Source organism: Heptranchias perlo, chromosome 6 (genome assembly GCF_035084215.1).
Source record: "Heptranchias perlo isolate sHepPer1 chromosome 6, sHepPer1.hap1, whole genome shotgun sequence".
Taxonomy (NCBI): domain Eukaryota; kingdom Metazoa; phylum Chordata; class Chondrichthyes; order Hexanchiformes; family Hexanchidae; genus Heptranchias; species Heptranchias perlo.
The window spans coordinates 9,727,130-9,741,390 of NC_090330.1; the positions used below are offsets into that span (position 1 = coordinate 9,727,130).

Below are 14,261 nucleotides of genomic sequence, written 5' to 3' on the forward strand. Positions count from 1 at the left end.
TAGATTTATGGAACAAAAGCAGCTGATGATGCCAATTAACTCCTTCAAAAAAAGGAGCTGAATAGCTATCTGGTTGGAAACAGTATGAAAGGTTATAGGAATAGTTATAGAGATAGATGATCACGTACTCCATGGGACATGTGCTGCTTCTTGGCGATGGTGTATTGTCTAAAAGGGCAGCAGGTCAGGGTTAAATAGTGGAGGTGGGGGGATTAATAAATATTCTGCTTGTTTACCTTTGAGGGCTTATGTGGAACTTTCCCTCAGGAGATTAGATAGGTAGGATATTGTCCATGATAGGGTAGACTTACAGAGCGCTAAATTGGGCCGTGTAGTGTCCGTTGTTTCGGCGCTACACGGCCCCTCCGACATCCAAGATGGCGTTTTGGATGCGCATGCACATTTCCTGTGTGACGTGCACCAGATGCCACCTTGGTATAGGAGTTAGCGCATGCGCTAAGCCCGAACGCTGGAAGCATGTAAAGTAGGGAGAAAATGGCTGCAATCAATGTGCAACGCTGATTTAAAGTGATACACACAATTTTGGACCTTAACGCTCAACTCAACACACAGTCTTATCCCCGACCATCTAAACGTTTCTTACAGTGTCTGAAGGACCCCCCCCCACCACCAGCGCTATTTAAAGGGCCATGCAGGTGTTGCAGGTTAGTTGCTGAATTATTGCTTCTGGCTGCTGCAGGAGTAGAAAATGTTTTTTAAAATTCCCTATTCTTATTGAGAGTTCCTACACTACTTTTGAGAGTGCTTTGGCAGATAATGAAGCAGTCTGAGCCCGCATGCAGCAAGACCTGGACAACATCCAGGCTTGGGCTGATAAGTGCCAAGTAACATTCGCGCCAGGCAAGTGCCAGGCAATGACCATCTCCAAAAAGGGAGAGTCTAACCACCTTAACTGGACCAGCCATCTAAATACTGTGGCTACAAGAGCAGGTCAGAGGCTGGGTATTCTGCGGCGAGTGACTTACCTCCTGACTCCCCAAAGCCTTTCCATCTACAAGACACAAGTCAGGAGTGTGATGGAATACTCTCCACTTGTCTGGATGAGTGCAGCTCCAACAACACTCAAGAAGCTCGACACCATCCAGGACAAAGCAGCCCGCTTGATTGGCACCCCATCCACCACCCTAAACATTCACTCCCTTCACCACCGGCGCACTGTGGCTGCAGTGTGTACCATCCACAAGATGCACTGCAGCAATTCGCCAAGGCTTCTTCGACAGCACCTCCCAAACCCGTGATCTTTACCACCTAGAAGGACAAGAGCAGCAGGCACATGGGAACAACTCCACCTGCACGTTCCCTTCCAAGTCACACACCATCCCGACTTGGAAATATATCACCGTTCCTTCATCGTTGCTGGGTCAAAATCCTGGAACTCTCTACCTAACAGCATTGTGGGAGAACCTTCACCACACGGTCTGCAGCGGTTCAAGAAGGTGGCTCACCACCACCTTCTCTAGGGCAATTAGGGAGGGGCAATAAATGCCAGCCTCACCAGCGATGCCCACATCCCATGAAAGAAAAGAAAAGATATTGCCTTATGGGTCGGAAAGTTACAACCCTGGTGGAACAACATTCCTGCCAACCATGGGCGGTCTGCTAGGGCTCTCCCTGGGCATTGAGCATGTCTGGGAGCCTGCAGGGAGGCCACGCCCAGCAGGTCAAGCTGTGAGGAGACGGAGGACGAGGAGGGGCAGGGCACTGAGCAAGCGGCCCTACCCAATGAGGGCCTTCAGGGATCAATTCTCTTACCTCAACATGACTGAGGAGAATTGCATCCGACGCCTGAGGTTCACCAAGGAAGCCGTCACTGAAATCTGTAAACTGGTGCGGCCACAACTGCAGCCTCAGAGCAGGGCGAGGACAGCATTGCCTGTGGCTGTGAAGGTCACCGTGGCACTGAATTTCTACGGCTCAGGAGCATTTCAGGCTTCTGCTGGCGACATGTGCTGCACCTCGCAGTATGCAGTGCACTGCTGCATAAGGGAGGTCACAGATGCACTGTACCACATGAGGAACAGGTTCATCACCTTCCCTCTCGACAGAGACAATCAGAACGAGCGAGCACGTGTGTTTGCCCGCATTGCTGGCTTCCCCATGGTGCAGGGTGCCATGAACTGCACACATATTGCCCTACGTGCCCTGCACATCAACTCGGCTGTCTTCGTCAACCGAAAGGGCTTCCACTCCCTCAACGTGCAGCTGGTGTGCGACCACACGCATTGCATCTTGGAGGTCGATGTCCGCTACCCCGGGAGCAGACAAGACACCTTTGTCATGCGGCAGTCCAACGTGCCAGCTGTCTTTCATCCGACTCGGCAAGTCAAAGGCTGGCTACTGGGCGACAAGGGCTATCCCCTCACAATGGCTCATGACACCGGTCAGGAATCCACGCACACGTACACAGCAGGCCTATAATGAGAGCCACTCGTGTCAAATCATTAAATTTCTTGCGGCACTGCACCCACGTGCGTGGTGCAATGCTCCTCGCATTCACCTCCTGTGGCACGGCCTGCCAGTGCCTACGCAGCTGTAGTTTAGACGGTCTCCGACCACCTTGCGGGTACAATGCTGCCCTCCTCTGGTCCAAAACTTCCACCAGGGCCTCCAGAGCATCGTCGGACAATCTTGGTGCCCGCCCTCTTGCTGGTGCAGCTACTCGCGATGCCATTCTCCCTTCTCCTCCTTGGCTGTGTATCTGCCATTGGAAATGTGCCTGCGCCTTTAAGTAGTGCAGGCAGTTGATGACGTGCGCTGTCCACGCCCCATTTCCAACTTCCTCATTCTCCGTGCAGCCTCTCAGCAGCGAGGGCTGCGCTTGCTGCATGGAGATTTCAGGGTAAGTAGCAGGCAGCACGAAGTTCACGTGCTGCCTGCGAAGGGTCTATTGGGCGCGGGGTGGCATCGCGCTACCATCGCCCAGAACGGACCCTTAGCCAATTTTTCCCCCCCACGTAGTCTGTGGAAGGATCAGGCTTCATGGGCTAAATGGTATTCTTTTGTACCATTATTTCTAACGTATTTTTAAAATTCTCTTTTGTATGTAGTGCCCATCTACAGTGTGCTGTTTTTCCTGTTGCCCCTTTTCATAACACCTGTTGCAGTCATAAAACATTGGACAGATCAATTTGCAGACTCTAATAGCTTTTTCCTAGTTATCCTCCTTCCCCAATACAGCCTTTTACTTTTATCTGTGCAGAAATTAGTCACACTGGAGATGAAAATTGATTTTTCCCACGTACGTTTAAATACCGCACAAACAAAAGCATAAAAAGAACGGCTCAGGAAATGCAATCAGTGTTTGGACATTGTGTCCTAGACATAGATTGGCCAGACAATGCTTCGTTTTGTCAGGCACCCGGAATTGCAAGAAGGAACTCGCATTTATATAGTGCATTTCACATCTTCAGGACAGACCGAAAGCATTCACAGCTAATGAACTACTTTTGAAGTGTAGTCACTGGTGTTTTGTGAGCATATGCAGCAGCTAGTTTGTACACAGCAATGAGATAAATAACCTGATATTCTGTTTTGATGAGTTGGTTGAGGGATAATTGTTGGCCGGGAGACCAGGAGAACTTCTCTGCTCTTCTTGGAATAGTGACATGGGATCTTTCCCGTGCACCTGAACAGGCAGATGTGCTTCGATTTAACGTCTCATCAAAATAAAAACAGCACTCCTGTTTGTGGAGAAACAGAAGTCAGTCAGTCGGTTGGTGTTTCCGGTCTAAGACCCTTCCTCAGGACTGCAATATATAGACCTTAGCCTTTGACTTTGGTTTCTCAACGAAAAAAAAAGAATAATATTTAAATTCATGATGTTGCAGACAGCTGATGGTTGGGGAATACCTCATGTTGTGAGAACCTTCCAAGAGCTCTTCTGTACATATTTACAATCCATCAAGAGCTTTTGCCTTATATGCGCCTGGGGCTTTATTATTACTGTCTACCAAGGTTTGTAGCATTTGGAAAGTCTCCAGAACAACATTCAGCTTCCATCAGTACTTTCATAATTAGAGTAATTTAAGATGTCTGCTAACAGACTGCTGAGAAATAATCTTCACTCTTGTCAGTTCCAGCACAGGAGCGACCCAACGCAATGCCCTGTCCTTAACTCTATGGTATTGTTATTGTTTAGTACTTTAACAGCAGGGCAGGGGAAATGTCAAGCTGGTCATAGACAGCATTTGTGGATCTTACCCAGTACAAAATAGTAAATTAGCAACTACTTTGGAATATTAGCTTGTAATCACTCCCAGGTATCCATCATTCTATGTGTAAGTCATCTGAACCCCATTGACTAAATTATTGCCTGTAACTTGCTCCCAGGGATCCATCCAAATCCTTCGGTTAGATTCCTGTGGTAACTCCAAGATATCATTATTCTATGCATAATTAGTTATTTTGTCATTCATTGTGAGTATAAGAGCTTCCTCACCCATAGAACAACACAGGTGAATTGTTCCATGTGCAGCACTGGTCTAACAGGTAACAATCCCCTTCTGTTTGATACTGTGCAGTTATGATAAGTCACAATATCAAACCTGGCGTGTATACCGGATACGATAGTGTGTGTATACTGGATACGATAGTGTCTGTGTACTGGATACAATAGTGTGTTGTATAATGGCTACAATAGGAACATAGGAAATGGAGTAGGCCATTCAGCCCCTTGAGCCTGTTCTGCCATTCAATGAGATCATGGCTGATCTGTATCTTCACTCCATCCACCCATCTTGGCTCCATAATCCCTTGATACCCTTGGCTAGCAAAAATCTATCAGCTCAGATTTAAAATTATTAATTGAGGTTGCTTCTACTGCTTTCTGTGGGAGAAAGTTCCACACTTCTACCACCCTTTGCTATATACTGTACTGTTGTGTATACTGGATACGATAGTGTGTGTATACTGGATATGATTGTGTGCTGTATACTAGACACAATAGTATGCTGTATACTGGATAAGATATTATCTGCGTCACAACAGATATAACTTGAGAGCGAGACTGGCTTACTGATGCCGAGGAGGTTAATGTAATCTCTGTAGCATCTGAAATGAGAACAGAAAGCCAGGTGCATCCTGTTTAAGTCGCATACCTTCTTTATACCATGGATGCTACGTAACACAAAGGAGATTGCACCACTGTGTGTTTAAAGAATCTGTTGAATTGCTATTACTTTGGTTACCAAGGTTTTAATGTAGAACGACTGAGACATATAAAGAAAGTTCACAGCATATTAGGATTTACCCACAGAATCTGCAGTCAGCAGAGTCTGTACCCACTGAAAGTACATGTCTACCTCCTGAGTTCACAGGGAGGTCGTGCCTATTCCTTAAAATGGCGGTTAACTATGTAGATGGAATTAACCATTTTCTGTGTAAGAGCACAGCTTTCGGTTCCTGCCATTGAGCATTTTCCTAAGCATATTTTCTGTTTGGCGTAAGGGCAAAAAATGATTCCAGTGTTTGTCACAGAGTCGGATATTGTGACATTGAGATCCTTCGGGAGTTGTCCTGTAACTCCGGTGGAAGACTGGCAGAACCCTCAGGGAGAAACGGGGGTAACCCCCATGGAATTTCAGGGCTTATAACTCCAAGGTGCTAAGCATAGTATTTACCATGTGTTTTGACTTTGTTGGCCTAGGAACATAGGAACAGGAGTAGGCCATTCATTTCCCCCCCCCCCCCCCCCACCCCGAGCTTGTTCCGCCATTCAATTAGGTCATGGCTGATCTTAACTCCTTCTACCCGCCTTGGTTCCATAACCCTTAATACCCTTGCCTAACAAAAATCTATCAATCTCAGTTTTGAAATTTTCAATTGACCCCCAGCCTCAATGGCTTTTTGGGAGAGAGAGTTCCAGATTTCCACTACCCTTTGTGTGAAGAAGTGTTTCCTGATATCATCCCTGAATGGCCTAGCTCTAATTTTAAGGTTATGCCCCTAAAACCTGTAGACCTGAATAGAGCTCACATAAGTGACATTCCTTTAAAAAAAAAATCGCTCACTAAGTCACATGTTTGATCCTTTGCCCGCCATGATTGGGGCCTTGCCTCTGCCCTCCCCCATTAGCAAGGGAAGAGGGAAAAATCAATCAGGGTTCCCGCCCCTACTGCGAGTAGTGACTCCGGTCAGAAAATGTGCATGCGTGGGTGCTGAGTGAGAACAGGATTGGACTTGGTTACGACGCCCTCCATGGTTGGATAACCTGCTGGTAATCACAGTCTAGGCTTACACACAAAGAATGGACATGGGGGTGAGATACCAAAGAGTGCCCATGGGACCATACCCCAAGGAGAGTGCAGAAGAGAATTGTATAAAACAAAACAAAGGCAAGGACAGGACCTCTTGATGTGAATGTAACAGATTAATAATTCTTTGAATTGTTACCGAGTGTTATTCAGCGTATGGATTGTGTTAAATAATAAATGTTGTAGCTTTCGACCCATCTGAATTTGCTGTGTTTCTATGTACAGACACCATTACTCACCCCATGGAGCCTATGCCCAGAGCAAGCTTGCCCTCGTCCTCTTCGCGTACCAACTGCAGCACCGCCTGGCAGCTGAGGGGAGTCACGTGACCTCAAATGTAGTGGACCCAGGAGTTGTCGACACAGATCTCTACAAGCACACCAGCTGGCTCTTCAAACTGTGCAAGTGGCTAACGTCCTGGTTATTCTTCAAGGTAACGAGCTTTTAGTCTGCAATCCTCTCGAGCGTTGACCCTGGGAATCGAGTTCTCAGACACTTTTTTTTTTCTTAAAGCCAATCCAAATACAATCCAGGCTACCTTGTTCATGATAGTGAAGGGTTCAATTACCAGTAGACAGGTTAAAAATTTAAAAGTTTGAAATAACAAGGGAAGCCAGGCAGAACCTTTTCACCCAATGGGTGATAGATCAGCACAGTAATTTACCTGGAAACGCCTAGAGGCAGGCAGTATAAATGGACAATTAGATGTGTTTTTGAAGCGATAAGGAAATGTGGGATATTTGAGAGGGCAGGTAGATGGGACTAACCTATGAAAAAGGGACAGGCTTGTTTGGAGTAATGGACTTTTCCACTTCCTAAAAATTCTTACATTCTCACACCATGCATGGGCAATGACTAGCAGAGATAAATTATTTACAACTTTAAGAAAAAAAAATGTTGTGCTCACCAAAGCGAGGGATGTTAGTGATGGGGAATAAAACACTTTCTATTTCAGGATTCCAGCGTGAGCAGCAAGCGCTCCCTGGTCAGTTATCGCATGATTAAATGAGTGAAGCTCTCTCTACTCTGCTTCGTAGAAAGTGCCTCAGCCCTGACTCATTGTACCACTGGGCCATCAGTGGGCATTTAATAACTAGGATACTGCACTGCTAAGGGTATGATGCCTAGTTTATTTCATTTGTGAAGCACAGATCACCCTGCTACGACTGAATTACAAGTCTTTCGCCATCACAAAATAAATGGAGAAAGACATCACTACCAGGGCGAGATCCTCTGTGGTCATCATTTGAATGTACAGGACTAGAAAAGACTGTTGCAATCCTTTTGGCTAAAATTCAATAAATACCGTACTGTGCTTTACCTCTTGCACCGCCTTAATCATATCTTACAGCAAAAGATAAAGCTTAGCAGCTCCCTCTTGAATTTGCTGACTTTCTCCAACAACAGCAACTTGCATTTATATAGCGTAGTGAAACATCCCAAGGCGCTTCCGTGGTGCCTCTGGGCACTCTGTTCCACGCATTCCTCACCCTGTGTGCAAAGTTAAACTGTCCCTTCCCTTTCTTTGCACTGAAGAAAGTGCAAAAAAAAGATTTACAAGGCTGATACCAGAACTGAGAGGATACAACTATCAGGATCGACTGAACAGGCTGGGGCTCTTTTCTCTAGAAAAGAGAAGGCTCAAGGGTGACCTGATAGAGGTCTTTAAAATTATAAATGGGTTCGATAGGGTAGGCGTGGAGTCATAGAGTCATAGAGTTATACAGCACGGATAGAGGCCCTTCGGCCCATCGTGTCCGCGCCGGCCATCAGCCCTGTCTACTCTAATCCCATATTCCAGCATTTGGTCCGTAGCCTTGTATGCTATGGCATTTCAAGTGCTCATCCAAATGCTTCTTGAATGTTGTGAGGGTTCCTGCCTCCACAACCCTTTCAGGCAGTGAGTTCCAGACTCCAACCACCCGCTGGGTGAAAAAGTTCTTTCTCAAATCCCCTCTAAACCTCCCGCCTTTTACCTTGAATCTATGTCCCCTTGTTATAGAACCCTCAACGAAGGGAAAAAGCTCCTTAGTATCCATCCTATCTGTGCCCCTCATAATTTTGTACACCTCAATCATGTCCCCCCTCAGCCTCCTCTGCTCCAAGGAAAACAAACCCAATCTTCCCAGTCTCTCTTCATAGCTGAAGCGCTCCAGCCCTGGTAACATCCTGGTGAATCTCCTCTGCACCCTCTCCAAAGCGATCACATCCTTCCTGTAGTGTGGCGACCAGAACTGCACACAGTACTCCAGCTGTGGCCTAACCAGTGTTTTATACAGCTCCATCATAACCTCCTTGCTCTTATATTCTATGCCTCGGCTAATAAAGGCAAGTATCCCATATGCCTTCTTTACCACCTTATCTACCTGTTCCGCCGCCTTCAGGGATCTGTGAACTTGCACACCAAGATCCCTCTGACCCTCTGTCTTGCCTAGGGTCCTCCCATTCATTGTGTATTCCCTTGCCTTGTTAGTCCCTCCAAAGTGCATCACCTCGCACTTTTCCGGGTTAAATTCCATTTGCCACTGTTCCGCCCATCTGACCAACCCATCTATATCGTCCTGCAGACTGAGGCTATCCTCCTCGCTATTTACCACCCTACCAATTTTTGTATCATCAGCGAACTTACTGATCATACCTTTTACATTCATATCCAAGTCATTAATGTAGACCACAAACAGCAAGGGACCCAGCACCGATCCCTGTGGTACCCCACTGGCCACAGGTTTCCAGTCACAAAAACTGGAAGCCTGTGGGAGAAGATGTTTCCACTTCTGGGGGAGAACAAAACTAGAGGTCATAAATATAAGATAGTCACTACAAAACAACAGCAACTTGCATTTATATAGCACCTTTAACGTAGTAAAACCCCCCAAGGTGCTTCACAGGAATGATTATCAAACAGAAATGACACCGAGCCACGAAAGTAAATATTAGGACAGGTAAAGAGGTAGGTTTTAAGACGCGTCTTAAAAGAGGAGAGAGGTAGAGAGGGGATTCCAGAGCTTACGGCCTAGGCAGCAGAAGGCACGGCCGCCATTGGTGGAGCGATTAAAATCGGGGATGCGCAAGAGGCCAGAATTGAAGGAGCGCAGAGATCTTGGAGGGTTGTAGGATTGGAGGAGGTTACAGAGATAGGGAGGGGTGAGGCCATGGAGGGTGGAAGATGGGAGGCTGGCCAGGAGAGCATTGGAATAGTCAAGTCTAGAGGTAACAAAAGCATGAATGAGGGTTTCAGTGGCAGATGAACTGAGGCAGGGCAGAGACGGGCGATGTTACGAAGATGGAAGTCGGAGGTCTTGGTGATGGAGCGGATTTGGGATCAGAAGCTCATCTCAGGGTCAAATAGGATCCCAAGGTTGAGAATGGTCTGGTTCAGCCTCAGACAGTGGCCAAGGAGTGGGATGGAGTCGGTGGCCAGGGAATGGAGTTTGTGGCAGGGACGGAAGACAATGACTAATAAATCCAATAGGGAATTCAGAAGAAATTTCTTTCCTCAGAGACTGGTGAGAGTGTGGAACTTGCTACCACATGGAATGGTTGAGGCAAATAGCATAGATGCATTTAAGGGGAAGGTAGATGAGTATATGAGCGAGAAATGAATAGAAAGTTATGTTGGTAGGCTGAGATGAAGTAAGGTGGGATGAGACTCGTGTGGAGCATAAACACCGGCATAGACCTGTTGGGCCGAATGGCCTATTTCTGTGCTGTAAAATTCTGTGTAATTCCTTCTTCCGAGTTTGAATCTGTGCCTCCTGGTTGCGTAGTTTGTGGTTATTTCAAACAATTTACTAATCATTAACATTTTTGTAGATTTGTCATATAAACAAGGATTAAAAGCTACAAATAAAATGCAAGAGAAGCTCTGTATTCACTTGCATTTTTTTTTCCTGAATGAAATGTTATTTATTTCAGATAGAAACCACAAGCTTCATGAAAGAACAGCAGTAAAATAGGTTAATATCCCTGTATAACATCCGCGTTAGTAAGTATGGTACAAATATTCCATTATGATTCTAAAGTGTCAGCCATGGCTGTTAGTAGCATTCTTGGCTCTGAGTTAGGAGGTGGTGGGTTCAAATCCCACTCCACAGACTTGAGCACAAAATCTAGGTTGACACTCCAATGCAGTACTGAGGGAGCGCTGCACTGTCGAAAGTGCCGTCCTTTGGATGAGGCGTTAAACCAAGGCCCCCATCTGCCCTCTCGGGTGGACTTAAAAGATCCCATTGCACTATTTTGAAGAAGTGCAGGGGAGTTCTCCCGTGGTCAAAATTTATCACATTGCTGTTTGTGGGACCTTGCTGTGTGCAAATTGGCTGCCTCGTTTCCTCCATCACAACAGTGGCTACACTTCAAAAGTACTTCATTGGCTGTAAAGCGCTTTGGGACTTCCTGAGGTTGTGAAAGGCGCTATGTAAATGCAAGTTCTTTCTTTATTTCTTTCTTCACCTCTTTACCTCTTTCTTTGCCTCTTTACCCCTGCACCCCTTCACAACATGGATGGACCCTGTAATCACTGCTCGTTCACACTCAGTAACAGAAAGATTGTGTGGTGGGTGAATTTAGGACCAGGCCTAACAAGCAGGAGGAACTCTCCTCCCCAGTTCTGGATTTCCAGCTGTCAGCCCCTTATTCCGACAGGTTTAAAATCGCACTTCTGACTTTGTTGGTAAAGTTCCACCTTCCCTGGACTATAAAATGTCAGTCTCTCCAGATTAACCTGCAATCTAATAGCACTGAAACCATGAAGATTTGGGTTGACATATTATTGTGATATTTATTAGCACACGGTATTAATTAGCTTTATTTAAATTCTAGCTTCTCTTGGTGAGGTGACCTTTTATCTCTTAAAGCGTGGCTCATTTGCCATTCATTATTGTCAGCAATAAAAATGACAAAACCACAGATCCTGCACTTATCTTATCGCTTACACAAAAACGGAATTCAAAGAGCTTTGTTGAATGAGTTGCAAAGAGCCAAAGACAGGCGAGCAAATGACAGATCCTCAGATCACGTCCTGAATTTCAAGTGATAAATGTCCTTCAGGGCCATTCTCAGCGTCGCTGCTATCAGCCCTGGTCCCCTTAATAGTATCCTTTACATGACAGCTTGGAGCTGCTGCTCAGCTAAAGGGCACCAGTGACCCAGTGTGAAGCAGTACAACCCATGCAGAGCTCATGGTTTGCCTTTTTGTTTCCAATATTCTCCCTTCCTTTCCTGAAGGCACTAATTCGTGCTGGGGTATGATTTCTCATGCGCTGATCCCTCTCTCTGGTACCTTATCCAATTGGACATTCTTTGCATATAAGCCTAGGCAGTCAATGTCAGTTGGCTATTTTTACCGTAGGGGCATCATCATTGAGCCTGGCCCTATTTTCACCAGACATACACAAACACATGCGTGTGCAGACACATGGGCACATATGCACGTGGGTGTGCGTGCACACACATCTTTCTCACATGGAGGGTGAACGCTGACACGGACTGGTTGGGCCGAATGGTCTGTATCCATGTTGTGACTTCCATGTACATTTTAACACAAACTCTTCCCCAGCAGGAGCGATGAGGAGCAGAAACCCTGGATGATTTTTCCCAACCCATACAGGGATACTGAGGCCGACCAAAGCACCCTCTCAATAGATGAGATCAGCACGTACTAAATTGAACCTGGGACTTTCTGTTTCTTATGGTACAGAATCTCACCGGGAGTTGCATTTACCCAGCTCACAATTCATCCATCCATCCCAGCCAGGCTTCAGAGGGGTCCTTCTAAAATTACATTGTTTCACATTTTATACTCGATGGGGATATTCCAATTTATCGCTTGAAATTAAAGACGTGATCTGATCGAAGTGAGCATGTTGAGGTGATCCCTGCTGCGGCTACTGAGTGAGAACTGGGCTGGTATTGGATGCGATGCCCTCCTTGAAGGGATTGCCTGCTCATTGTCTGGGCTCATTAGATGAGCAGCGGGCATTTGGGTGAGATGCTGGAGGACTGCTAGCACCAGTGGAAGTGCATTCCTGGAAGATAAGTACCTTTAGCAGAGTGGGAGACAGTGGAGGAAGGGATTGTACAGATGTTTGTGTGGAATGTGTGTACAAGGTTTATTAATACTCTATTGAAAACCTACTCTGAATTAAACATTGAAGACAGAGATGCTTTAGTTTTTGCAGCAGCTCACTCCCACAAATGTGTAAGTGCATCAAGAACTATAGTACTGAGCACACAGGCCTAGATTATTAAGAGCCAAATCTTGTTCTGTGCTACTTTAGCTGATCTCAGCCATAACAACAGAATAGCACTACAATCACCCTCAGTGTTGTTTGATGTGGGTGAAGAAAGGATTTGGCTCAGCTGTGAACCTAGAGCCTTCTTGCTCTGTATGGCTCAGCACCAGCACCATAACCACAGAATCATTGGTGAGTTTTCTTTATTTTGGATAATTCCATCTCACGGAATAGAATCACAGAATCATAGAAATTTATGGCACAGAAGAAGGCCATTCAGCCCAACGTGTCTGTGCCGGCCGAAAAAGAGCTATCCAGCCTAATCCCACTTTCCAGCTCTTGGTCCGTAGCCTTGTAGGTTACGGCACTTCAAGTGCATATCCAGGTAATTTTTAAATGCACTGAGGATTTCTGCCTCTAGCACCCTTTCAGGCAGTGAGTTCCAGATCTCTCAGTGCCTTAGTGCCATCTGTAAAAAGTTGCAAGTGAAATGTGTTAGAATCTAGGGCCACTGTTGGAACTTACAGCAATTTTTCAAATTCTTCCATTGCCTAATTTGGGGCTGGGAGATATATCTAATAGTTCTCCAACTACCCTAGTTTTAGGGCTGATTTTTAACTCTTTTTGCATTCGTTTTCATTGTTCTTATAAGAATAAGAATTTCTCTTTCTTATAATCACTCTGTTCTGACCAATATCTATCCCTCAATCAACACCTAAAAACAGATTATCTGGTCATTATCACATTGCTGTTTATGGGAGCTTGCTGTGTGTAAATTGGCTGCCACGTTTCCTACATTACAACAGTGACTAAAGTTTTTTTTTAAAAGAAGTACTTCATTAGCTGTACAGCGCTTTGGGATGTCCTGAGGTTATGAAAGGCACTATACAAATGCAAGTCTTTTTTTCTATTGAAGTTTATCTTGCCTCTACCCCTCCCCCAACTATTTTCATTATTCAGCTTTCCCACGCACAGACTTTAAAACCCCAGCTCGATGTCACCTAACCACTGCACACTGATTTGCTTCATCTTCTCTCCTAATCTTTTCAACCTTGACCCTAAACTTAGATTTTGATGGGTAAAAAGACACTTCAGTCTGAGTCACATCGTACAAGGGCATTGAAGCTGGAGTCCTGTGATATAGAAATGGGTATCAGCCAACAACTGCACAGTCAATTTTAGTACGGCAGTCCTTAATTTCCATTGCATTATAACAAAAGACAAATGTGTGCTTCCAGGCAGTAATGCATGTGGTGGTTCAGATGAGGTTGATAAACTGGCCTCACTTCACGCTTATCGTTTATGACATGATCTAACCTCCTTGGGTGTTTCGGCCTTGACAGATTATGCTAGCTGTGAGTCATCCCCATATTAGCTGTTGAAAACAAGGATTTTATCTGTAGTTTTTTTTAAAAAGAGTTCAAATCACAGACGCCAGGTGATTCTTTCATTGCATATAAATAGTTTTAATGTCACCTCTAATTTCTGAAATCCTTCGTAAGATGGTTTATTGTCAAGTGGAGACACATGAAGTGTATTCAGAGGTATCAATGACTAACTGTGATTCAGAGGCTCGAGTCTATCATGACCTTGGGGATTTTGTCCTAGCCAAGTTTCAGGAATTATTTTTCTTTTTATTTGTCAGATCATAACTCTGAAATCGTAGCAGGCCATAACATGGACATTAGAGAAATTAATTTATAAATAACACTCTTAATGAGCAAGCCTCTTTATTAATCATGAATCACACAGCCAG

At 45.3% G+C, this 14,261-nt stretch overlaps 1 protein-coding gene across 2 annotated transcripts in view; it reads left to right on the top strand.

The window, feature by feature from the left end:
• Positions 1-14,261, top strand: part of dhrsx (dehydrogenase/reductase (SDR family) X-linked) — a 179,938-nt gene that overhangs the window by 159,070 nt on the left and 6,607 nt on the right. For both annotated transcript variants that reach the window (XM_067985724.1, XM_067985725.1), the window contains exon 6: positions 6,498-6,705. In XM_067985724.1, coding sequence (XP_067841825.1) covers positions 6,498-6,705 — 208 coding nt within the window. The remainder of the gene's footprint in view (positions 1-6,497; positions 6,706-14,261) is intronic.